Source organism: Danaus plexippus, chromosome Z (genome assembly GCF_018135715.1).
Source record: "Danaus plexippus chromosome Z, MEX_DaPlex, whole genome shotgun sequence".
Taxonomy (NCBI): Eukaryota; Metazoa; Arthropoda; class Insecta; order Lepidoptera; family Nymphalidae; genus Danaus; species Danaus plexippus.
In genome coordinates, this window is record NC_083559.1 from 12041452 (window position 1) to 12068464 (window position 27013).

At 36.3% G+C, this 27013-nt stretch overlaps 4 protein-coding genes across 4 annotated transcripts; 2 read left to right on the forward strand and 2 right to left on the reverse strand.

Moving 5' to 3' along the window:
- Nucleotides 1-305: 305 nt before the first annotated feature.
- On the reverse strand, nucleotides 306-14352 carry LOC116777309 (uncharacterized). Its single transcript, XM_032670783.2, has 6 exons — nucleotides 14210-14352; nucleotides 9647-9767; nucleotides 2418-2624; nucleotides 1901-2137; nucleotides 1516-1802; nucleotides 306-1351 (listed from the first exon to the last, which is right to left on the reverse strand). Exons 1-6 carry the CDS (start codon nucleotides 14220-14222, stop codon nucleotides 954-956), a joined length of 1263 nt encoding a protein of 420 aa, XP_032526674.1. The 5' UTR covers nucleotides 14223-14352; the 3' UTR covers nucleotides 306-953.
- Nucleotides 14353-16913: 2561 nt separating this feature from the next.
- LOC116778090 (uncharacterized) lies at nucleotides 16914-24123 on the reverse strand. The gene is made up of 6 exons (XM_032671959.2): nucleotides 23888-24123; nucleotides 18773-18893; nucleotides 18468-18674; nucleotides 18156-18392; nucleotides 17739-18025; nucleotides 16914-17546 (listed from the first exon to the last, which is right to left on the reverse strand). The coding sequence occupies exons 1-6, from the start codon at nucleotides 23898-23900 to the stop codon at nucleotides 17146-17148; spliced, it is 1266 nt and encodes a 421-aa protein (XP_032527850.2). The 5' UTR covers nucleotides 23901-24123; the 3' UTR covers nucleotides 16914-17145.
- Nucleotides 19762-22760, forward strand: LOC133319987 (uncharacterized). The gene is made up of 6 exons (XM_061526456.1): nucleotides 19762-19910; nucleotides 20233-20267; nucleotides 20701-20973; nucleotides 21222-21390; nucleotides 21957-22134; nucleotides 22443-22760. The coding sequence occupies exons 1-6, from the start codon at nucleotides 19848-19850 to the stop codon at nucleotides 22694-22696; spliced, it is 972 nt and encodes a 323-aa protein (XP_061382440.1). The 5' UTR covers nucleotides 19762-19847; the 3' UTR covers nucleotides 22697-22760.
- Nucleotides 24124-25097: 974 nt separating the features above from the next.
- LOC116777442 (cell cycle checkpoint control protein RAD9A) lies at nucleotides 25098-26726 on the forward strand. Its single transcript, XM_032670986.2, has 3 exons — nucleotides 25098-25387; nucleotides 25457-25859; nucleotides 25934-26726. Exons 1-3 carry the CDS (start codon nucleotides 25354-25356, stop codon nucleotides 26658-26660), a joined length of 1164 nt encoding a protein of 387 aa, XP_032526877.2. The 5' UTR covers nucleotides 25098-25353; the 3' UTR covers nucleotides 26661-26726.
- Nucleotides 26727-27013: the final 287 nt, after the last annotated feature.

Consider the following 27013-nt stretch of genomic DNA (forward strand, 5'->3'; position numbering starts at 1 on the left):
AACATTAAATAAATATAGTTATAGTTATAATAATTTGTATGTCTTTTATTGCTCAATTCCACAGATAATTAAATATTATTTTGATACATTCTTTAAATTAAATTAAATTAAACAATAATTATGTATTTTGTTTTCATAAGCACAATATTAATTACCTTAATAATACTGTATAAATTATAGTTAAGATTAATTTATTAAGGTCTTGTAGTTTTTATTAAGGTTTGTTTTACTAAAATAAATAAACATCAGTTATAATACCTCTTTGGTAGTTTCCTTATTTAATAGATTACAATAAAACAACATAATAGATATAATAATGATTTCTTTTAAATATTTATATATAAGATTATTAATTATAATTATCGGTACAATATCATATGAATTAATAGTGGTCTCTAAATACCTAGAATGATTAACTGATAGGCTATCACAAAGATGATAAAAATGATAAGGCAGTAGTGAAATAATTCGCATTACAGATTACAATACACATTTTGTATCTGACCTAAAATTTTTACGTATCCCTCTATTGAGGAAAATCATTGCTTTTATAAAGATATTTGTTAAAACAATGTTCTAATAACTAATTAACAATTAATATCATGTTGGAAATAAAACGTTTGTCCTTGATATTAGTAATTCTTTTATAGATTTATGTATAAATTAATATATAGCTACTTAATAGTTAATATGTTTACAACGACCACCACCATACAATCCCAAATTTTCTCCCTTAGAACTAGTCACAGTATTAATACCACTCATAAAACTTACATAGAAGTGCCCTTCGCGCAAAGGCAATAAAGGTATTGTCATCATTACTATTACAAAAAACTAGATGCGTATTACAAATCATTCATTTGCCCACTATTTAGGTATTTTATTTGGAATGTGAAGTTTATTTAAAACACAAATTTTACTTCTCAATTTGAGAAAAAGCACTTATAACTGTATCACCAGATCAAAGACAAAAGTTCTTTGTAAAGTGGCAAAGGAGGTTGAGGTTTCTCATACTCTGAGTTCGGCTTCAGTTCAGCGTTGTCCATGGGGTCCTCTTTAAATATATTAACATATGATTTAATAATTCCAAATCTAAAGAAAGCCATGTACGGGAAATACTTCATTAAGAACAAGCTAAATCTGAAATTTAAGTTCAGATATATCCTGCCTATATATGACGTGTAAAAGGCAGAGAGTATATAGTAAAGCGCCGTTTTATATTTGCCAGCTAGTGGTAGCCGTTTATATGGCGGCACCGTTTCCAAGCTGTCGTAATCTCTAATGTAAATAAGATGTTTCCTTGGAGGCAGATCAATTAAAGGCTTTGCCATTAGTGATGATGTTTCGATACCTGGAAAATATTTAACATGCGTCAATGAAGATAGAATAAAAATTTAAAAATATTTTAATATAAGTATGTTAATGTCACTATCGGTGTTTATTTTTTGTGCTAAAATAAAAGTAATTTTTGATTATGATATATTCATGCAATATATTGAAACACAAAAGCTTTACCAATTTCGTCCGACCGTCCATTTAACTGCTTCATACACTTCTGCTGCAGCTCGATCCTGTCTTGTTCCGTATAAACATACCCTGGGACCGAGCACAAGTACTTCGTAAAGTATAGCATCCCATCGATATGTACCGTGGGATTGACACACCACAGACCTTCCAGCATGGCGCGTGATACATGTTCGAAGTATTCTGGAACGTTCTCTAGACAGGGGGTGTACACACGATCCAGCAGTATCTGACAGGCCTGACGGGTTTCATCAACGTTCTTGCGGCACAGATTATACCTGTAACGTACGCAAAATTAACTCTACTATTAGTAGAATCTTACAAACACATGTAATTTTTTAATAAATATTCTATATACTTAATAATATAGTATTACTTGTCCTCCAATCCGATAAGATGTCCGATGGTCCGCCAAAAGTGGTTGTATGCTTCCCAATCGCCAGTTTCAAATTGACGGATGCCGAATTTGTCCGATTTGATCATCGAGAAACCAATGAAACCGAATTGTGTGAGTGCAAGGTCCCTTTGGGAGACTAGCGGTTGATTTTTGAGTTTCGCAGCTAAACTTGCTTTGAAGTGACGAGTACGCACAGTGAAAAGGGATCTCCAAGATCTGGAGAGACATGGACAAATATAATATCATCTTACAAATAATTTGGCACCTTTTATTATTAATAACTGCTGTTCCAACTCGTATATAATAAATATGTATATGTACCTACTTTTTAATAAATTCTCCTCCTGAGTATTGTCCTTCCGCCCTTACCAATAACTTCATAAAAAATTATATATAGCATTGTCTGTTATAATGGATATCTTTATTAGCTAATCGTGTATATACGACAGATAGGTTCAGCCTTCAGGTTACGCAGTAAAAATATGAAGAAACTCACCTACTACCAGGTTTCAATTCGTGTTCGAACCAGCTAAGCGTGTGAAGTAACGTTGAGAGGTAACGTTTGTACGCCGTGTACGGGGAGTTTGAACGTTTTGTGCCAATTAAAACTTGTAATATGGATGGTATAGCGAACACAGCGACGAGGCCGTTCAGCATCGACGACGACAGCATATAACAGTTGTTCCAGTAGAATCTCCTGGCTCTGCAAAGTACAGTTACTGAAAATCATTAAGGTGTAAAAAATAGAATAGAATATATTGGAATAGATTTTGTATGCTAAGTTACGATTATTTATATAACGGGAATTTTTAAAATAGGGGATATATTGAATCGTAATTCAAAAAAACTCGCTTATTTTTTTTCTATTACTATTTTTGTGTATTGTTTACGATATTTTCTTACGTGTTTATGTTCGAATATCATAGAAGACTTTTAATTGCAATCCCATAGGAAAGAAAAGTTTTTATTTTTTATATAAAATATAAAATCACAAAGATAAAGAAAGCGCGCACAATTATTGTACGATATTATAATTAGATACAGAAACCGCTAAAAACTATTTTTGTCAGCGTCGACAATTTGGCCATTGCTCAAATCTAAAAATGTTATTAAAAAACTCATTGACGAGTTACATTAATTACGAATTATATATCTCATTACAATACGAACCAAATATTTAATTCTTATTTACACCATTCTTCTACTCAATTTGACCTAAAATACGTTGTTCTATTTCGTCAACGCTCTAGACACAGGTTGCCAATTGACTTAAGACATTAGCGGTTAAATAATACATACTATAAATATTGGTTTACGTTTGACGGTATGCTTAGTAGAGTTCTGCATCCGCAAACTTCATACGAACCGTTTCCCGTTACTCAATAACATACATTAATACTCTAATCTGCGAAGACTTATGAATGCAATATTGAGCTTCAGTGACTAATAATTTATGTTCGCAAATAATATAACATACTGTTTTATGTATAGACAACTTGAGACGTCGCGTATTTAATTTAACGTTGTGAACTTGTGGTAAGGACATGGATATCGGGTTTCGTGTAATTGTGTACTGAAGAAATATATATCTCTCAGTGATGTTGTGAGCGTCTTGAATAACATTGTCATGATTTTTACTGTTAATATAAATATAAAAAAACATAGGAGTAATTGATGCCTTTAATATATCGAGGATACATTTTCTTGTTAGATGTTTCATCTTTTTCATATCTGTCATACAGTTACCCTATCGTAATGGCTGAGTTATTGCTTTGAATGGCTTGCCAGCATTGTTTAGTGAGAAACTACATTTTTGATTAAATGGCTAATTAAGCTAGTTAATGGAGCAAATACGGGATAAGAAACTTATTAATTTATTAACAAAATATTACACGAATGCCTAAATATGAATTGCGGATCTTTGCCTTATTAATTCCGAATGTTTCCAAAATTAAATTAAATAAAAAAGTCACGAGCAAAATAAAGTGACATCACCTACAATTTCTAGGTCATTGGCCCTTATGAAAATCCATTTATATTTGGACCTTTTTTTTTTTTTTTTTGATGACGCAGGGAAACTCTTTTTACGAGCCGTCTAACCGGCCTTGGTGGGACCGGAGAGGATGTGTGAGACTCGGCCTGGGCAGGCCCCTACTCACTAAAACCACTGCGAAAGCCATCGGCCGCTATGTTGGTGCACCCCGGATCTGTCAGCAACAGGGCACACCAGCGACTGGCCGGTCCTGGCAAAGACCGGACTTACTCCCTCGGAGAAAGGGGGCGATCCCGGCAATTAGGATCGCCCCGACGACGCCGGGCTTTCACAGGGGCCGGGTTACCAGCCCGACCCCAGCCCGGAGTGCAGGGGCGCTATTGGAGCCGTTGCAAATATCGCCTCCGGCGCACCCCCGTCCGTCGTCTGCGGAGGGAGGGTGCATCAGCCGCATCCTCCCTTTCCCGCTCAGATGCCTCCTTCGTGGACATGACCGTCTCACAGAAGGAGGACACCGCCAGCCAGGACCTGTCACTCTCGAGCATCTTCTCCGCGATACTCGAAAGCGACAAGTCCACTCCGCCGAGAGCCGCCACAAGGTCTTGGCGCTGCGCAGCCCATCTCGGGCACACCTCGAGGGTGTGCTGGGCCGAGTCCACCGCAGCGCCGCACTCATGACAGCCTCTTCCCGGCTCTCTCCTGGCCGTCCGACACAAGTAATCACCAAAGCACCCGTGCCCGGTGAAGACCTGCGTCAGACGGAAAGTGAGGGGTTTGCGTTTCCGCCTCATCCAACGCTCTAGGACCGGACGGAGCGCTGCCGTTGTACGTTTACCGTACGGCTGCCCCGCCAGGTCCTCCTCCCACTCCCGCATAAGACGTGACTCCCCCTGCCGGCGAACCGCCCGGATCTCTTCTGATGAAGGGTTCTCTCCGAGAGCCCTCCTACCCGAGACGTAGGAGAACACCTCGGCGAGAACCGACGCCACAAGATCCCAAGGCGGATCGCCGGCAAGAGTCGTCGCTGCGGCCCAGGAGACCGTACGATACCCCCTAACCACCCTCACCGCGGGTGCCCTTTGCGCCGAGCGCAGTAGGGCCTTGACCCCGCGGCTCATCGAGCGATCAGCCCAAACGGGAGCACCGTACGTGGCTATACTCCGACAGACCCCAGAGTATAGCCGCCTGCAAGCTGCGCTGGGTCCTCCGAGGTTCGGGAGGAATTTCCCCAGCGCACCTGCCATCCTCATGACCTTCGGCCCCAACTCCCTGAAATGGGGCACGAAGGTCCACCCTCCGTCAAGGGTGAGCCCCAGGTATTTCATGGTCGGGCTCACCCTGACCCTCCCTCCTCCTATGAGGAGGGTGGCACCCGGCGGGGGTCCTTTCCGCCCAGTCCCGCGGAAGAGAAGGGCTTCGGTTTTGTCGATTCTGACCCGAAGCCCCAACCTCTCTATGCGGCTGATCACGAGGTCAGTTCCGACCTCGGCCAGCCGCGCCGCCTCCTTGTAGCTCCGTCCCCGGGATAAGACGAGGATGTCATCTGCATAGCAAATGACACCCATCCCGGGGAGGAGGCGACTCCGCAGGACCCAGTCGTATCCGACATTCCACAGGACAGGTCCCAAGACCGAGCCCTGTGGAACGCCGTTTTCGACTGTCCACCACTCTATGAACCCCCTCCGGTTCTCGACTGCCACCCTCCTCTGGGAGAGGTAGTCGCCTATCAGCCTCCTCAGATACAGGGGCACTCCGAAGTACTCGAGTGCCACCTGTATCGCGCTGTGTGGGAGGCTGTTGAAGGCGTTGGCGATGTCCAACGACACCGCCAACACTACCTCTCCTCTGCGTTCCGCCTCTTCCGTCACCACCCTCAGGCGTTTGAGGGCATCGACGGTCGACCGGCGGGCTCGGAACCCGAACTGGGACTCTGACAGTCCCGGGCCCGAGCCTTCCTCCAGATGCCGAACGAGACGGGTAGCCATTATCTTCTCCAGGGCCTTCCCCGCCTCGTTCAGCACAACCACCGGTCGCACCGCCGAAGCCGAGTCCGGTGGCCGGCTGCCTTTTGGGAGTAGGCAAAGCCGGCCTTCCTTCCAGGCCCTCGGGAACTGCCCGGACCTCAGACAGAGATCGAACAGCTCCCTGAGGGCTCCCCCGAGGTGCACTAGGGAGAGAGCGAGAACTCTCCCGTGCACCCCGTCCGGACCCGGTGCGCTCTTCTTACTCTGGAGGCGAGCCAGAATCGCCTCCATTTCAGACTCCGTGACGGGCGGTGGAACGCGGTCGCCCTCTTCCAGCGTCGGCCGGGCCATTCTGGGGGGAGTGAATCCCGCAGGAGCGTCGGGGAAGAGTTCCCCGACGATCCCCCTCAGAGCAGCCGGCTGGAGCATCTCCGTGATGGGGGCCAACTGGGCGCAGATTTTATTCCGCGTCCGCTTGTATGGTCGGCCCCAAGGGTCTCGGTCGAGACCCTCCACCAGCTCCAGCCAGGCTGCCTCCTTGGCCCGGCAGATGGCCTGCTGCAGGATCAACTTTTTCGCCACGTAGATCCTGTACAGCCGGCCATCTCGCTCCTCGTCCTGGGGGCGGCGACGCCTGCTCCGGGTGTATGCCCTCCTGGCCCCGTTGCAGGCGACCCGGAGGTCGGAGATGTTGTCCGACCACCAGTACACCGCTCCCCGAGGGGGGGACGCCCTACGGGGGGCATCGCCGCTCTGCAGACGTTTTGGAGAACGTCTCCAAAGCGACTAGCCCCTTCATCCACCCCCAACTCCGCACTCTCCGGGAGGCTCCAGCGGCCGACAACGGCCGCTTCTTCAGCAAGTTCCCGGTTGAGCTTTGACAGCGCCCAACGCGGGAACCTACTTCTCTCCCGGGGCGACGAGGAATTCGACGCTGGACTCCGGCGACCGGCAGGAGAAGCAGACACTTCGAACCGTATGTAGCGGTGGTCCGAAAGCGTCTCCACTCCTGCCTCAACCCTCCATCCCTCCACTCTGCGTGCGAAGGTCGGAGTGGCGAACGAGACGTCCACCACTGAACCTCCCAACCGTCGCACGCACGTCTGGACTGTCCCCGTGTTGAGTAGGGACAGCCCGGCAGTTAGCGCCCATTCCTCCAGTTCCCTTCCTCTGGGTGTTGTGAGGGGGTTTCCCCACGCCGTGGACTTGGCGTTGAGGTCCCCCATCACAACCACCTGGAGAGGCGCTAACTGCCCTACTACCGGCCCGAGAGAGTCGAGAAATCTCTCGAAGGCCGGCAGGTCGCGGTTCGGGGAGAAATATACCCCGACTATGGCAATCTCCCCGCGAACCGCAGCCACATACCCGTGGCCCCTCGCTTTGACTGCGAGGGGGGGCACCGCGCCCGGCCGCGTGACGATCACGACGGAACCGTCCATGTCTCCCACCCAATGAGGTTGGGCAGGGACACAGTACGGCTCCGACATGACCGCCACGTCAACGGCCCACTCCACCATGGACTGCAGGAAGAGATCCTGAGCCCCGGCGGAGTGGTTGCCGTTGGCCTGCAGGAACCTGAGATGTCCGGCCATTACTCGGACATCTCAGCTCCTGACGCCTGCCTCGAAACCCCAGCCCTTGTTGGCTGGGCCGGAAGTTTCCCACGGGTGGATGGGGGGCGGCACGAATGACCCCCCATCACATGGTCCGCCGGCTTGCTCGCGTCCGCGCACACAGCGCAGCGTGGTGACGCGGAGCACTGGGCGGACCTGTGGCCCTCCTTGCCACAGCGGTAGCACAGACCGCTGCGGTCTTTTGGGCTGGGGCACGCGGCCGCAACATGCCCCATTCCCAAGCACTTGAAGCAGTGCTTGGGTCGTGCCTCCATGTATGAGAGCCGCACCTGGCTCCACCCCACCGATATATTACCCAACTGCAGCAGCTTTTTGGCCGCCGCAGCCGGTACCTCCAGCAGGGCAGAGCCTGTGCCGCGAGGCCCAGATCGCACGTTGCGCACCCTGACCTGGGCCTCGGTGCAGCTCCCCTCTTGCGCGACCGCGGCTACTAGCCGGTCCGCGGTCGTTGTGTCGTTGAGGCCCGTGACCCTCACGTCCGTGAATTTCACAGGCCTCGACACCTCCACCTCCCCTGCCAGTGCGGATTTCAACCTCGCGGCCAAGGCGTCAGCCTTGTCCGCACTGGTGGAGCCAGGCACCTCAATGATGCGGGCCCCCGTTGCCGTTGCCCGGATTTTTAGGGGCCCTATGCCCAGCTCCTTCCTATCCACCTCCTTTTCGGCCCTCAGAAGGACCGACAAATATGACGCTCCCTTGGCCGCTGCCTCAGGCCGTAACTTGAGCATTACGGCCTGTGAGCGCGGGAGCGTCACTTTCTTAGGGCCCTCCTTAGGGCCCGCCTTCTTTTGTTGTGGTGCCGGCGTCTTGGGCACCGGCACCACTTCCGTCTTCTTCTTGGGGGCCTTACGGCGGACCACCTCCGTCCACTCCGCCGCATTGGCCCCGTTCCCCACTTTACCCGGTCCCTTTTTCCCGGTCCCTCCGCCCGACGTCGATGGACCGAACGCGGTCCATGCCACTTCCTTCCCTCCATTAGTCCCCTTGCCTTTCCCTTTGGAAGGCGCAGGGAGGGAAGGGAACTCATCCTCCGATATTAACACCGGCGCCGATGAAGCCGGTAAGGGGGCCGATGACTTCACCCCTCTCGAAAGGGCTGCCTGGCGGATCGCCGTCTTGGCGGCTAAGGCGACGGCCGAATTGTCACCCGCCAGAGGGGGGCGGGTGAATTCTTCCCTCATGAGCCGGGACTCCAGCGCAGAAAGCCGCCCATCGACCAGGTTGCCAACCAACCTGGCGATGTTGGCCTCCAGCATCTGGAGCTGATCATGACCGACCAGCCCGTCTGAAGCCGCCTTAGCCGCTGCCGTCCTCTCCTTCCTCATTTCCTCAAATTGGAGGCGGTGTGCGCGCACCTCCTCCTTGAGACCCGCGTTCTCTCTCTGGAGCCGACCAATGTCAGCTCTGAGACGGCGGGTCTCTTCCGCCTCCGTGCGCGTAATAAGCACGTCCAACACCTCCCTCAAGAAGGCCGAGGCCTTCATGATCTTGGACGAGTACCCCCCTTTGAGGTTTGAACTCTTCCCGACCAGATCCTTAATTAGGTTGAGGCTCTTTTCTGCCTCAACGACGATGGCCTCCGCCCCCATAGTCTCCAGTTCTAGAGGAGCCTCCCTCTTCTTCGCTCTTACCCCGTCCCTCTCCCTCCCGAGGCTCCTTTCCAAGCAGGAGTCAAACGCGGCCTCTAACTCCTCTTCCTCCCGTTCCCGCAGGAATTTCTTGGCTTTACCCAGCGTACGAACGCGGCCTCGCCTTCCCACCGGATCCGATTTTCGGATAACACCGCCCCCAGTCTCGGTGTCGGAGCCAGACACCTCCGAAAAGAGTCTTTTTGCTCCTAACGCTGATTCTGGACGCGATGACATCGAGTCATCCGCACCACAACTATCCTCCATCGACTTACCCGGAATCCCCCCCGGGCACCCCCCCCACCATCATACTCCCTATCACCCATCTCACAACGAACCAACAACCACAAATCAACAACGAAAGCACCGAAAAACAACAAAAGTAGCGAAAACCGGAATTTTCAATTTATTAATCCATTTATATTTATATTTGGACCTACCATAAATATTCATATAGAGAAACCTAGATAAAATTAGTTTCATAAAATATATTAATTATTACTCACTTATTGAACTGTTTCTCATCGAACCATTCTGGTAATTTCATCTCCAAATCTTCAGGCTTTTTGGAATCAGATGGTTGTTCGAAGGCATCTTTAGAAAATAAGCCCTCTATGTATTCATCCACTGTAAAAAAAAAATCATATACTTACTATCTCTGAAGATTAACAAGGTTTAAGTTTCGTGAGTCCAACTTTTTAAATTTTTGTCTAGTTATAAATAATAAATTCCAAATGTCTCAGTTAACAGTTAAAAAGAAAGTTAACATGTTTGGGCTCATTCAAAGTATCGTGACGTAGAAAACAGTCTTCTTCACAGTCACGAGCGAAAACGAGTTATATTATTAACTAGGTGCCAGCCCCGGCTTCGCACGGGTTCTTTACAAAAAAAAATATCAAACAGAATATTTAATTTTGTAAATTATTAAACTTATATTATGATAACTTTCAAATGGTACGCCTGAGAATACAATTCTTATTTTTAAATGATTTAAAAACTAATTTACAGACATTGATGTAGGCTTCAAAACGAACTAATTTATTTTGCTGAGACTTAAAAGCGTATTTATGTAAATAGCTTTCCAATAATCTCTTTAGGAATGCCAATTTTTAAAAGTTGTAAAATGAGTATAGTATAGACATATGCCATCCCGGACTTTTCTGTAGACCCATATATACACATTAATACACAATTCCACCATATATTATTTTGTTATATCTCAAAGACTTTAAAAGTTCTCAGACGGCTCATGTTTTCCCGACATCTTCAACAAATATCGTTAATGTACACACAAGTAAATACAAAAACTTATATACTAAAACCTTCCTCGAGAATCATGCTATCAGATGGTGATCATTGTTTGATAATCTGTGCAGTAGTTTTTCCGTTTATCGCGTACAGACAGACAGAAGGACGCAACGAGGGACTTTGTTTTATAACATGTATTGATTGATATGGACAGGAAGTAGGCGTTTAGAGTGACAGCGTATTTGTGTTTATTTGTTTGCGCAAACAAATATTCCTATTCATTTTAATAATAAGGATTTAAGTTTAAATGATACGTTAAAAGAAAATGTATGTAGTTTATTTAAAAGTATCATCTATCTCGGTTTGATAGATCTGAATCATAGAATAATTGATAATTGAATTATTCAGAAGATTTAACATTGTTGCAAATATATCTAGAGATAGCCAAGTCCTAAGAACAAAATTATCATATAGACCCATAAAATTATCTTAATTGGTGTAATTTTAAAGAGTGGTTTGGTTTGAGGTGAAATTAATAAATAACAAAGAAAAACTGGATAACATTAAAGGGTATTTTTATGCCCAAAAAAATTATGGTTTACGCGAATAGACGGTACAAAAAAAGGAAGTACATTAAACTAACAGTACGATACTTTCGGGGTCTACTAACATCGTTTCAGTTTAAAAATTCAATTAAAATGGGTTCTTATAACAAATTATTAGTTATTTTGTTAACAAACAAGCTTTGTATCTTTACAATCTTGTCAACAATCCTAAAAAGTAGCAGAAATATTGTATAAACATTTGCAATGTCCGAACAAAAGCTAATATTGTTTCAGCGGTTAAATCTTCTCATAGGCGATTTAAAATTAAAAAATTATACATATTTTTTAATGAATTTTGAAAGAGTTCTATTTACCACTAAATACTTAATCTTTACAACAATAGACATTCACGGGCGTTACGTTAGAAAAAGACATTATAAACGCCAGCTGAATAATAAAAAGAATATTAAAAATTTTATTCTATTCAATTGCTAGAATACTTAAACATGACATATTTAACAAAGGTATAGCGCGTTGTTAGTTGATAGGTACGTAATTATATCGAATAAATAATACTACAATTCCTTATAAGGAAATAAACGACACTACACAATATGAATGCAAAAGACAATATTAAACAAAACACCATCGTCATGCTGGCTCCTTCATCATTTTAATGGCGGCCATAAAGTATCAATAAAATGTAGTTTTCTATTCGATATGTATTTAAATATCACTATAAATGAGTTTTATTACTACACCACTTTTATCTCTTTTTGTCCACCCGAGTGTTTATTCAAAAACATTAATATAATTCGATTTCCCTTTCGCTCTGCTTGCCGTTCCATACAAATAATTTCAGAAATTTATTATGCCTATAAATAACGGCATAACGGCAGCGAAATCATGTTTTATCTCGTACAAAGATCTTTATCGTTTACCAGCATATTATGTAAAGAATTTAAATTTACTTGTTTAATAATACTACGTCTTTATGTACATTGGATTTATGATAGGGATTACTTATTATATTTTACACATTAAATATTATTATTTTTTTATACATTCCTTAAAATATACTAAATTTCTAGAGGTGTTGATTCTAGCCATCTCATTTTAAAGGCGTAACAGATAAAATAACACTGACAGTAAATAAAAAACATCTTAGAATATCATAAGGAAACGAATTTGTGTCTTTTAAAACTTCATAGTATTAAAAAAAGTGAACAACTAATGAAAATAACTCAACTCAACTCTAATGTTAGATACCTATTGTGTCCCATTACGTGCTCGTATGTATTATATCCTTGTACCAATCCAATGGTATTTTATTTAATAAGAATAATCTATGATTGTTTTACTCATTCTATTCAATAATAATAAATAAGTACTTGTAATGTACGGTCAAAATCGTCGAACCCGATTTATTTCTGGAGCGACGACACGCGGGTGTGTTGTCATGATAGTTCCAAAATGATTCTTTACATTTCGATACTAGCAAATATAAAAAAAAATTCACTCACAAAATATACATCATTATAATTAAAAACCACACTTTGTCCTTTTTAGATTGTTAAGATTCTCGTTGCATTGAAAGAAATTAAAAAATATATATGCCAATATTTTGTTGAAATAAATTGTGATGAAAAAAATAACAAAAAAATCGAGCACACCTTGATCTTGGTGTATCTTGAACCACGAGAATAAAATTAGAAGGCCTTAGAATTTTAACAATAATACATTATTAAATTTATGTTTTCTTTTATCACAAATAGAATAAAATAATCTTCAGATTATTTAGAAAAAATAAAACTTAAACAGTCACTCAAAGCCATCTTCTAAATTAATTTATAAAGAAGGTTGATCTTCCATTGAATTAATGTTATCTTTATTTTATATTATATAAATTTAAAGCCTGCTAATTAACAACATCAACATTTTCTAAATGATAAAAACATAAGAATAATGAAAAATTCTTAAAAGAGATCCCTTAATATTCTGATAAAAAGTAAAAATAAAACGACATATTTAAAAAAACTGTTCCTATCAAATCTATATGTTTTCTTTTAAAGAGAATAGGAATAAACACAAAAATTATCGTTAGGGGCATGTAATAACGTCATTGTCTTCATATACTTACCCACACGCTATACAAAGGCGAGATTGGTTGATTGGAATTTTGATAACCTCTAATAAAGTTGGTCTCAAACAAATTAGATATAAACCTATTCAAAAATAAATGTAACATTGCATAACAAAAACAAAACAATAATTTTTCTCTTCTTTTACTTTTTATATATATAAAAAATATATTTTATTTCATTAAAAGACAAAACATTAAAAACTTGTTTAGTATAAAAATTTGTTACATCACACATTTAGAAATTAATGCGTAGAGATTTCAAAACAAGCGACCATCATACCACTCCCAACTAACGAAGTAATTCACTTTGAGCATAAATGATTTAGACGACGAAACCTCTTAGCATTCAATGGATTCACCGAGCGTGCCGGGTCCATCGCGTTGCAAATTTAAATAAATTTTTGAAGAATTGCAATTATTAAATTGGTTTATAAAATTCGAATATTTTTACATATGTGTGTAACATCGGCTTGTAATGGCAAATGTGGTAAAAACATGTGATCCTTCAAAAATAACAATATAAATAATGGGTAAAATTTCAACCGGACTGATTTGATGGTTTTGAACTATGATTGAGAAATATCAATAGCTATGAACAAAGTTATCGTCGTAACTCTTAACGGTACAAACGGTCAATATTGCGACATTATTACCGGTTATAAAAAAACAGCACATTTATCGGTTCTCCACAACCCATACCCAATCAAAAACAATGGTGCCTAAAAAGTATGTGTAGTTATATACCTAGGTATATAATTTGACTCTGTTAAGTGATATTTATTATATATAAACAGTTATTTATTACGTCAAACAATTTGTGGCTTATTATATATTATTAGGTGGAATGAATAGAACCTTCTTAAATACTGACTCAGCTGTTTTATAGTTCGAAAAAAACATATTTTGTGTAAAAAACGGACGTCTAAATAATATAAAGTCAAAGGTAATTATTTTGTTTTTTCGGTGTCTATGGAAAGTCAGAAAATTCAAGGTACATTTATGGAATTTAAGGTTTGCAAAACCAAAAAACTATGTCAATTCGATCAATAAAGGTAGAGATTTCAGTTCATTTAGCCAACAAAATCCTAAGCCTTCCATTATGACACAACAAAAGCATGGCAGTAAGAACTCACCGTTCAAATTCATTCTAAGCAACTCAGCACTACCACGAAAAAAGAATTTGTAACTGTATTTTCTACCGGGTTTTATTCATAATAACGTACGAAGCAACTGACGCGTCTGCCGAATGATAAAACAAAGTGACATAGGATCCGACCAAGGCCAATAACCAGTAGAGCCAAACGAAGAAGAAACTCTACACTACAGAAAATACAAATCTAGATGGCGCTGTATAAAAATACTATATTTTAGGATTTCACTTGTTACGTGTCACATATGTAGATGTCCCTCTTACGATTTATATTTCTTACAGTTTTAATTGTTAGGTTTGTATAAACTAGATGGCGCTTTTAGTAATAAATAATAAACCTTAATATATCATTTTGATTTCAATGTGTCTATGATTAATTTCTGTCTAACTAAATAACGTTGATATTTTCTATTTTCTTAAATAACAATTTTAGACAATAGCAACAGATCTGTGATGTATCTACGGTTTTTTCTTCCTTATATCTTTGTGACAAAATATAGCCTTTGACGTCTTTATCAAATTATTATTATATTCTCAAGGATATTAAATATTCTTTTAATATTAAGTAATTAAACTGATATGACTGCAACCGTTTCTCATAAAACGAGTTTATCTACAAATCACAACTTGTTAAAAGTGCTAAAAACTTTCACAAAAATGTTAAATTTCATTTTTTTTTTAAATCTAAACTTTTTTAAAGATTTAACAAACGGGCAATATAATCCATAAGACTCAGAATTACATTAGTAATATGATGTATGTAAGCGATCTATTTATGAAATTGATATTGTTTTTATAATCATAATCTCAAATGGGGTCGTACCTATCCAGACTCTTTTATGTTTATATAAAATTATGTCATTGTTTTTTTTTAAATTCAATCACGGATATTTTTTTCTAGTTTTTATGTTTTTACTGTTTTATATTAAAATAATTTGACAAGCGTGGTTTGAGAGCGTATTTTAAAATAATCTTTATACAACTAAGGCTTTAGTTAAACTTAAAACCTTTGTAACTTTCATAACCTACGTGTGGTTTGAATACAGTTCAATAGCAGTTTTAATTACTTTAATGAGCAATATTTATATATAATAGACGTAAATTGTATTTACAACATATATTTTAATATACGTCGACTTAAAAATCTCATTTTTTGTTCCTTTTTATTCCAATGTAGGTCAAGTATTTTATGTTTCTAGTGTTATTGTGTAATGCATTGGAATATCTCAATGTTTTAATCATAGTTTTCAGATCGATTTTACCATATAACGCCTCCTCTATTTACTTAACAACGTGAAATTGAAAATTATTTTAGTTTACCTTTTCCTGTTCACGCAAATGTGAAATAGCTTTGTTTTCTTATATTATTAACATACCTAATTCATTTAGTTCTTTAGCCTTTTTAAACATTTGATCTTTGTAAGACCTGTACTATTTTATTAATGATATACGATTAATGTTCGAGGAACAAGGGTTAGCGTGTATTTAACAGCAAATTTTATTTTATTTATTTCTATCCTAAAATATTTGTATATACATATTTCTAAAACAACAAACATTTTGAAAAGAATTATATTACGTATACTTTGTGTTTATAAACAGCCACAACATTTCTTTGCACATTTAATTTAACAATTTTATCAAATACATATTTTCGTAGATTATATATTATATTTAAGAAAAAATTAAGTCATATTTATGTATGTAATTAGCTTCTAGTCAGTCCATTATTTGGAAGCCCAACTATTGGTACGTCTGTGATATTCGTAGAGAACTAGATACACAATATTTAATATATATAAATTGTTTGTACATCCAGTATAATCCGGAATAGAAAACGTTGAAGATATTAGATTTTAATTACCAAGTGAAGACGTTAGTCTACAGACATCAGCTTCAGTAGACATCCTGGCAACAAGAAAATACCTTCCCGCCATAATTTCCTTATTAGGCGCCCATTCAATTACAAAACATTTGTAGATATTGAATTCTATTCCGTTTGTAATATTGGCACGAATACTCATTATATATAGTTAATAAAGTTAAAAGTATTTTCGTAATCATAATAAAAAGATTTATTTGTTAGAATTTCCTAAATTTCCACAATCAAGTATAATCATATTAAATTATTTAAAACACAAAAACATTTTATATTCAGACATTATTGATGCAAATTTATTAAAATTACAAATGACAAGTATCCAAAACCTTGTTTATTATGTCGTATTTTTATTTTATTTTACAGAACTACTTTCAAATGTAAATACTGCTTGTTTCATTAAATAAAAAAATATTGAAAACTGGTTATCTTTACAAGTTTTACTGTTTCCGAACACTTATTGTACTTCCTCGTTATGGTTATTTTATTGGCGTACAGCTCGCTGGATACAGACGCGAAAGATACGCGCCTTAAAAATATGATAGCAAAGTTCCTGCCAATAAGAGATATTTACAAAGTTAAACAAATAGGAAATTAAAAATGAATTTATGTAATACAGTGCAGCTACTACTAGCTTACGGTACTCGTATATCAAATAAAAGCATTATAACAACACAACCTAATTTTTCTCACGGCCATTTTTGGCTTCTAGCAAGTGGCATAACACAAATAAAAAAAAAAGACGCCAAATACCGGACTTGTTGATGATGAAAACAGAAATGGAATAAAAATAAAAATTAATCTTCCCTTTTCTCGTCAAGTATTCTTTATTGTATTAAAAAATGTAATATTCCATAAACTTTAAACTTATAATAAAATAATCATAATCTTCTTATTCTTTATTAAACAAATTCGCTTATTGTATTATTAAAACATATATATATTATATACATCCATTTATACCCGAAATTATTATTAATTATACTAAGAGAATAAAGTGATTTTTAAAACTTATATGAAGGTACTTTGAACTTATACCGCTACCAGAAAATGCCGTATAGTACTTTGTACCAGGGCTCTGGAGGCTGGGGCTTATTATATTCAGAATTTGGGATCAATTCTGTATCATCGACGGGGCTGTCTTTGAACATGTCCACGTAATACTGCATTCCATATCTCCATATAGCGATATACGGGAAATAAAAAGCGAGGAATAATAAGCACTTAATGTAAAAGTTAAGAAAAATGCGCCCTATATATAAAGAGTGGATCTCCCTTAGAATGTCAAGTAAAGTAAGCTTCCATTTGGCGACAAAAGGTAAGCTTTTGTATGTTGGCGCTGACTCCAAAGTATCGTAATCGTGGTAATACAGGATCCTCTTCGTGTTCTTCGTAAGACCATCTATAGCTGACTTTTCTATTAACATGCTGGAATCAACACCTGAAATTATATATTCTCTTGAGATGGAGATTGAGGAATTGCATATTTATATTTTTTAAATACATATAACATTATATATTTCTTATAAGATTTTAACTTCTCGAAAGACTTAGCTTTACCTTTACAACTTCTCGAGTGTTGTTTTTTCTATTAAGAGCAAAAAATTGAAGATATAAAATAAAAGTCATTAACCTTCATCGAGTGATCTTCCCCTCAAACACTTTTTGATCCTCTCTTGTAAAGCGATCCTCTCTTCCTCGGTAGTGATGTACCCAGGGACATTGGCTAGATACTTGGCCTTGTATATCAATGAATTGGATTCTAAGGGAGTGAGAGAAGCGTTCAAACCTTCGATCATTACACGCGACATGTGTTCAAAATATTCTGGCACATTGTCCAAACAAGGTGTGAAAACGCGATCCAATATTTGCTTACAGACTTCCCTAGTCTCTTGAACCGTCGCTCGGCAAATATTATACCTATAAGAAATATTTACAGTGAATTATAAAACAAAATTAGTAGCTTAGTATGTTTTACGAGTTAAAATTAAGTATCACTAAATAAAATTAAGAAAATATTATATATGTATTACATAAAACTTTGTCATACCTATCTTCCAAACCTATCATATGCGCGATAACTCCTAACATATGATTGAAAGCTTCCCAATCTCCTACTTCTAATTGCGTCACAGTAAATATATCTGGCTTCAATATGACGAAGCCAATAAACCCAAACAAAGTCAAAGCCATATCCCTCTGTGACACAATACCTTGTCCTTTCATCTTTGCTGCACGACTAGCACGAAAATGTCTGATTCTTACAGTTTGTAAGGATTTCCACGACCTAAAATTAATGCACCATCAACGAATCATTTTATAAGGAAATTGTCCATCGACGGTATTACAGTAGTGTACCAACAAGGATCCCGGCTTCAGCTCTTTAGTATACCACGTGAATATATGCGAAAATGTTGAAATGTATCGCCTGTAAGCGGTAAACCTCGAGTTGGAACGTCGGCTTCCGCAGAGGACTTTCAAAATGGATGGAATAGCGAATACACTAACTAAGCCAGGCATTAAAGACAATGATAACATAAATGAATAGTCCCGATAAAATCTCTGCCCCCTGCGAAAAAATAAAAAGATATTTTATCATTTATTTAAAAAGAACAGGAAGATAAAAACAACGAATGTCCAAGGTACTAGAATAGCGTATATGCTTACTGCTTATATTTTTTCTCATCAAACCATTCAGGCAGTTTGAACTCGAAATCCTCCGGTGAGATATTATCAGATGACCTTTCGTGAGCTTCATCGCTAAACAAACCTTCTATAAACTCATCCACTAAAACAGAATAATAATATCAATAAAATGTACTATTTCATATATAAACATGTGGATTAGCGAATCACATCAATGATTTGCTTAGCATATGACGATAATTGTTTTAAATTATCATATCAACTCATTAATGGAATTTAAAAATGGTGTATATTAATAAATATTTCACGTTAAATAACTTGGACTTCCTCAGCTTGAATTTTGTATTTTATTTTTAACCAAATATATTTGGCACGTTGAAATCTCTCTTCAAAGAACCCTTATATAGAAGGAATATAATTTTATAATATTTTTACTTGGACTTGTTACGGACATGTCATGTTACCAATATTATTCTAAAGTTTATAATGAGAGAATTGTTAGAGTGGAATCAGTGTGTTTTTTTTTTTATTTTTATTATTTAATGCTTTGGAATCATGGAATACTTTGCCGATGCCATTGTTTAAAATTAGTTCTTAAAAATATATTTTCTACTTGTCAGATATCGAGAAATCTAATTAAAATTGCGAAAGTGACAAATTAACGTTCAGCCTTCCTTTATCTGATTAGAGTAATGACCGAAAACGGATTAGGAAAGATATAGAAAAATATAAATATTTGATAAAAATAATAAAAAAAAATCCACAGTGGAAAAATAAGTAGACAACCCAGAGAAAAACAAATCTTAATTTTTCAGTAACAGCGTTGCATATTTTTCTTCTTCTTCGGATGTTTCAATGTATTTTTATAATATCTTTAAAAAGAAAGCGCAATAAGTTGTTTACGATTCAAAATTAAAAAACAGTATACATGCACCTGCTCTAATACGATTAAGAAACGTACTTTTTTAAACCTTTTGCTTATTCCAAACAATGGCTGGTTACACCCGCAATCATTTATCGGTAGTTTGAAAACAATTTGCTCATGCATTTATAATTTGACTACTGAAAGGGGTTGACGAAAGTTCAATATATCTTAATGTTAATAATAATGCGATTGTTCTGGTTCACATTAATTTTAGGCGGAAGTTTTGCTGACTGGGTAATTTATAAACATACTTATTGCATCCTCGTCCTTCTCCTTGAACATGTTTAATTTCCCCTCCATTTATGATAAAGTAAATTATAACTATGTTTTTCGGATATACAACACGGCTTTGTTACTGTGTTTTTAAATTTTCACGAAGTTTCGATTAAGTTACAGCAACCACGGTCAATGACAGAGGAGATGAAAGTGACAATTATAGTATCTCTAAAAACCATAGAGTTATATTAAACGGACTCACGACAATCTTAGATATCTTATATAACAAACTGCTAAATAACTTATTTTAGGTTATTACTAATGAAACTGTTTTTATTAGGTGTCAGAGTGGATGACTCCGGTGGAAAATGAATTGTAAGTATTTATTGAGTAATGATATATGCATTTCTAAGCTTATGAATGCTAATACCTCTCACATCTAGGGATCTTTCTCTAGAACATTTTTCCCTTTACTGCTACAATATTGTTTACAATCGTTGTGATGACGTCATCGGCAATTGTTCTCTCTGTGTCGTTTATCATTAAAATTTGGACAGTCATCACGAATTTTAAAGCTGATAATACAGAAGTTAGCATATGAATTATTTTTTTATTATTCTATAAACTTGATTAATGTAATCTGAGATTTTTGTTAGAGCCGTAAAGGAAAACCTTTTTAACTGCCTCCTTTACCATCTCTAAAATTTATAATGAATTAAAAATATTTGTTCCAAAGGCTACTTGGTTGTAATGAATACTAGAAATATATTATACTCATAAAGAATATTAACATAAATTAATTTTTTAGCAGGGAGTTACTTCCACAAGCGGAAAACGATACCATAACATCTTTTGCAGTCGATAAAGAAAGAGTATTGCCATCTAATTATAACTACATAACAAATGTAGCAAATTTGAAGAACAATATTCAAAGCTTCAATGATTTATCACCAAAATATCTTAAAAATAAATTAGAGGAAACTCTTAATAACGCTAAAAATTTAGCTGCAGTTCTGAAAAAACAAATCCTGCAATTAGAGGACCGAGAAAGGACCTTGAAGCAAGCGATTGTAGATGGCAAGTAAGAATAAATTTATGTCAATTTAAAACGAAAAATACAGTTAATTTTATTTTTATTAAAAATCTCTTATGTTGCATAATAAAAGTAGTAATATAAAGCAATATAAAGCAGTATAAGACGGCTGAAAATATAATAATTATTTATTTCACCTAGATTTTATTTTTAGTAGAAAAAATAAACTACTTTACTCTATATGTAATGTTATTTAAAACATACATTTACTCGATATTTGCTAACCCTAATTTCAGATCAGGCGTGACAACCCTGACTGTGACGTCAACTGGTCGTGCCCTCCATTCTTACATGATCAGAGATGGGTTTTGGTCGTTATGTGAAGGAATAATACAATATCCGAACGTCCCAACCTCTAACAGTTATACAGATATGTACTCAGTTCCGAGATGTATTGGGCAGGAGGTAAGACGACTACGAGTACCCTAAAACTTTTAACTAAATATAGCCACATAATAAGATTATCGAATTGTCACCAATTACGCGCACATAAAGAAATTAACCTTCCTATTAGATTGATTTTTTTTCAATTTGTCCTCTTGGACAGGCTAAGACCTTAGAACATGCTGCCCCTACTATATTGATACTAAAAAGTTTTTTATGTGAGACTTGCGTCTTTTTTGACCAACGATAAACTTGGTTTAAGCAACTAAATACTTTTTTTGTAAACAAGACATATATATTATCAACGAATGTGATAAACAAAAACGTATGTCTGTACTAACTGAACTAAACAAATGATGTCTACCTATTTATTTACAAATATATATCTTTTTTAATAAAAGAAAGTACAAAAAAATAAGTTTATCAGTGTCCCTGATAATTTAATATTATTTTATAAATATTTAATATATGTAAATATCTAACGACTAGAAATTAAATATGAATTTCTGTCTCAAATACATTTACATAATATAAACTGGACCACTTGTACGAACGACTTAATATAATTTTAAAATTTTTATATACAGGTTACTTCGAAGAAAGATCCGTGCGTGTTTAATTCGATAATACAATATGAGACTATCCCTGTAACCAGACGTTCCTCGTACTATGAAGACAGTTATTTATGTTTGAAGCCAACATTCAATAACACAATGGAACAATATTTCTCAGTGCCGAGACGTGTGGTAGACGACACTTGTAACGGTAATTGACAATTTTACTAAACTCAATTAAAAATGAAAAAACATTGAAATTCGTAAGTTACAATCACCAATGTCAGGATGTACTTTGTATCTGAAAGTTTAAATCATCACACTACATACGAACCGTTTTCCGTTTTTCATTCAATAACCTACGCTTATATTGTGAGACGATTTATGAAAACTATAGACTTCCGTATTTAGGGTGACGATTCTTACTTAGATTGAGCACACTGCTCACGAGTAGGGCATAAGCTTTCAAGGTAATGTTTTCTTTAAAGAGATAATCCTAACTGAAGGGAGTTTTTTCAGGTATCATCAAAAAATTGACGGACAATGTATCAGAATGCGGAGTGAGGATTTTATCTGAATACAGTTACTATCCACAAAGCCGACAGACTCAATTCCCTTTGGAGTATTGTACAGAAAAAGATGGCTCTTGCAGATTAATGGTCGGATGGCACCTCTCCAACAAAACCATAGAAAATTTTGAATTTTTAAAACACGATTCCAATTTTAAAAAGTTTTTTATACAGACCGAACCTAATATGGAACTTTTTATATAGAAAGGAAGTCAATTCTAGGAATTTTGTATAAATTTCTTTGGTACTAATAAAAGTATGTCATATATTTTATTTTAATTTTAAAAGTCGTGAAAAAATTTCATGACTTAAAATTACGAATTAAAATATTCAACATGGAAATAACAACAAAGAAAGAAATTTCCTAAGCTTCAATTGTTTTTAAACTATATAATCACGCATTACAAAATTGACTTTTAGTTTTTAAAATCCGAGCCTTTTTAAACGTAGCTAAGTCATAATAAATTTCTACAGCCGTTAAAGTTCTGGATTCATTTTAAACTTATAAACCGATACTTTTATGTCAATTGATATATTGTCAGTGTTTCGCCAAAGATTTATAACTGAAAAATAAAAAAGTTGGAATCTCGCTAAAGAATAAATACAACCCGTTTTAAGCAAACCTTTTGCTGAAAGACAATACAATGCTATTAGCAAAATTACGTTTTAATTCTTTCCATATATTATGAGTAATAACCATCATTATCATCATCATTAATAATGAGGCACTTTTGATTACACATAGTATTAAATATTAAAAACAAGAGATTGAGAAAACCCATTAAGTATCTCTGAAAAAAAGTGACCGTGAAGTTAAAAATAGAAATAAATACCACTTGCAAACATAAAAACTTATGTAATCACTAGAATTTTTTTTTTTTTGAGATTTTGGTGAAAACATGTGCTTTACGACAGGAATATTTTTTTACATAGTTTAGCACCTCAAATATCAATAAAACTGAACCTCTCCATGAATATCCCTCAAATAATATAACACTTAATGATTTAAGTATTAGATGATATACCTTTGTTGATTTATAATTTTCTACATTATTATGATTACGTAACTTGTCATTTTTATCTACTTCTTATTCTAAGACCTAATGAACTGGTTGGAATAACTTTTCACACCACTTTCTGCCCCCAACATCTTTCAGAAGGACCTCATGAGTAAAAATTATAACAAAGCAAGCAACACTGTTGAAATTAACAAAAAAAATTACCTAAAAACATTTTACGCCAGTATTTTATTAATAACAGATTCGTAATTGTTCTTACGATAAAAATGTTAATATATATATATATATATATATATATATATATATGCATTTTAAATTAAATACGTATATATATATTTATACGTTTTTAAAATTATATACTAAAATAATTACTAACCTGTCAAGTCCATACTCGGGATTTTTTTTACTTTGTAACTGGAACTGGAAAATGTTTGGAATTTCCTGTTAATTACAATAGCGTGATTCGTGTTGTGAATTCATTAATTGTAAGAAATTTCCTTAATTTGTATGAATGATAAGTACTGATAAAATAGAGCGATTACTATTTGTATTTTAAAACGATAGATAGTCTGATTTTCAGACACGATAGCTGTCTCTGTGCTCTGTGCCACTGCAGTGCCTGTGCTGTGTTGAGTCGTATATATATGTTAGCAACCTATCGTACTGATCAACATGATTACATACCAAAAAATCCTCCTTAGGTATTTTAATTTTTTATTAAATAAGACGGGATTGTATTTTACTTATAAAATGCCATATTATGAATTTGATCCATTATATACAAAAAAAAAATATGCGTCATACAAATTTTTATCCAAGCCTTACAAATCGGATATTAAGTATTATCTCAATTTATTAAAAGAATGTAAAGATTACATTCCAATGTTGTTGTGTAGTTTTGTCTCGATAGGAAAATTAGAGAATCTATATTTATTCTGGTTTTAAATTGTACTTGTAAAACAAGAAATTAGCTTCCTCTATATATATTATTTATAAACATCGAAACAAAGTAACAAAACTCTTATTCAAATCAAACCCTCTAAGTTCCAAGACTTACGACTATTCTTTTCATATCGAAGTTGCCAGATCTAAATACATTGAAATCTGACTTTCTTAAAAAAATAAGCAAAAATAAGGCCACAAAGTGTTTAGTCCAATGCGATTTACTTTAATAAAAACAGTCATGTGACCATAAACAAAAATAGTGTGTTATGGACAATTTCAAATACAAACATAGCCGGTGTGTTGTCCATACAATAACTTTCATCCTTTGGTTTTAAGCTTATATTTGTATAAAATATCATATAAATAGAGAGAATAAATATCAATATTTAATGTTATTATATACATTTTCCTATTTGATATAGTAGAAGTATATATGTATCATGTTTTAATCCCTTTTTAGCCAGACTATATCAAAGTTTATGTTAATCCATAGACAAAATAAGAAAAGGAATAACAAGATAATGGGCACCTTTTATTGATTTTTTAATTGTATAAATTGAATTCCTATGAAGATAACTACTTATCAAATATTTTTACGTCAAATATCTACATAAAACACCACAATAGTCTGTATCAAAAGACGACATGACATAATACAATATACTTAATAGTAATAATTGATGCCTGTAATAATAAAAAAAATATATATAATGTTAGTAACTGTTGCGTACTTTATATCAACGTCAAAAGTTATTCCATTTTAATATTTAATACTAAGTAAGAATAAAACTGGAAAATACAACAAATACTTAAAATTCAGCAGTGTGTTTTTTCGTCTAGAAGTTATAATGTTCCATTTTTCTATAAAATAATTATTACATTTTAATTAAAATAAAAATGAAATGTCACGTACCTGGTCCGAATGTTAAAGGTTCTGATTTTTTAAATTTTGTTTTATACTTTTTTTACATTATTCTTATATTAAAGAAATGTCTTTCAGTTTTAGCAAGAACTGTTCATGCTTTAGCAAGATTTGGTGATGAATTGTATTTGGAATCCCTCCCAGATTGTATACTATTGAGAACACTCAATGCCTCCGAAAGCGCCTATGCAATGGTTAAATTAAACAAAAATTTCTTTTCGCATTTTAATTATAATTATTATTCTATAGAAAATGATGGATTAAAATGTAAAATTTCCATGAAATCTGCATTAAATGCTTTTAAATCCCCTGCACATATGGACAAACAGGTTGAGAATCTTGAGATTAAACTTGATCCTCACTCTTCAAAATTAATATTTCAACTCAAATGTAAGCATGGTATTGTTAAGACCCATTATGTGTCAATATTGGATTGCAAAGCCATGCAAGCAATTTACACAAAAGATTTAGTGCCTAACAGGTAATAAAAACCTTATATTTTAAGAATTTTATATAATGATGTAGATATTATTATGGAATATTTTAATTTTTTAGAATAACATCATCTCAAAGGCTGTTCTCAGAAGCTATAGGAAATTTTCAATGTTCAGATGATCAAGTAACGCTAGAGGTGACAAGTGAATCACTTATAATTAAAAATTTTGGCGATACCCCTACAGACCTTTCAAGGATTATTAGAAGTCAAGTCACAATTAAACCGTTTGAGTTCAGCAGTTATACTATTGGGACGGACACCAATATTACATTTACAATGAAAGAATTCAGAGCATTGTTAGGCTTTGCTGAAGGCTTAAATCTGCCCGTGCAACTACATTTTGAGATTACCGGTAAACCTGCAGTATTTATAGTACATAATGGTACTACTATTGAGGCACATTTTGTATTAGCTACCTCAAAACCTGATATAGCAACTCAATATACATCTCAACAAACAACAAATTCAGAAAGAAAAAGGAAAGATGACTCAAATGATAACAATATCTCAGCTAAAAAGGCACATCTAGAAGAAGATCTATTGAATCAGTTCCAAGAAGATTCAAATTTGTTTAATTATATACCAAATAATATATCACAGAATGTGATTGAAAATATAAATAATTTAGAAAAGGCAGATTCCATAGATACAAACCGTGATAACATTCCAGCATCGCCGACATCCAAAATGAAAATAGCATCAGTATTTAAAAGGTGCTTTGAGAGCACTTTTGACCCTAGGATAATTCATGGTGTAGTGTTAGCTGAGAACTCTGATAGTGACTAATGAGATTTAAAGTGTCTGCTGTGTTATGTTAATATTTAAGGGATAAATAAAATATCTCTTCATGGCTTTATGATTTTATAGTAAAAAATTAGTACACACTTCACAAATCATTTATTTGAAGGTTTTATAAACATATGCAAATTTATATTTATGTTTTGATGCATCACTATTTCTGCTACAGAGGAACCCTTGCAAGTATACTAGCTATTGTATATAAAAGAGATAAACAATTCCTATGAACTTTCTTGAAAATTTAAAAACCATAGTCATCATTCTATGAGTAGCTAATAGGTTATTGGCTTATTTAAAGTGATGGTTACTATTTAAATTTTTTTTTTTTCTATGGGTCAGGT

Bases quoted from the DNA above. Each gene is read 5' to 3' on its own strand.
- LOC116777309 (XM_032670783.2), bottom strand. The intron at 2,138-2,417 runs GTGAGTTTCTTC...ATGTCTCTCCAG, and splicing joins GAATTGAAACCTGGTAGTAG to ATCTTGGAGATCCCTTTTCA. The intron at 1,803-1,900 runs GTAATACTATAT...CGTACGTTACAG, and splicing joins CTTATCGGATTGGAGGACAA to GTATAATCTGTGCCGCAAGA.
- LOC133319987 (XM_061526456.1), top strand. From the start codon at position 19,848: ATGTTAATAATAATGCGATTGTTCTGGTTCACATTAATTTTAGGCGGA. The intron at 19,911-20,232 runs GTAATTTATAAA...TGTTTTTATTAG, and splicing joins GCGGAAGTTTTGCTGACTGG to GTGTCAGAGTGGATGACTCC. The intron at 22,135-22,442 runs GTAATTGACAAT...GAGTTTTTTCAG, and splicing joins GGTAGACGACACTTGTAACG to GTATCATCAAAAAATTGACG.
- LOC116778090 (XM_032671959.2), bottom strand. The intron at 18,393-18,467 runs GTTGGTACACTA...CATTAATTTTAG, and splicing joins GAGCTGAAGCCGGGATCCTT to GTCGTGGAAATCCTTACAAA. The intron at 18,026-18,155 runs GTATGACAAAGT...TATTTCTTATAG, and splicing joins ATGATAGGTTTGGAAGATAG to GTATAATATTTGCCGAGCGA.
- LOC116777442 (XM_032670986.2), top strand. From the start codon at position 25,354: ATGAAATGTCACGTACCTGGTCCGAATGTTAAAG. The intron at 25,388-25,456 runs GTTCTGATTTTT...AATGTCTTTCAG, and splicing joins ACCTGGTCCGAATGTTAAAG to TTTTAGCAAGAACTGTTCAT. The intron at 25,860-25,933 runs GTAATAAAAACC...TTAATTTTTTAG, and splicing joins AAAGATTTAGTGCCTAACAG to AATAACATCATCTCAAAGGC.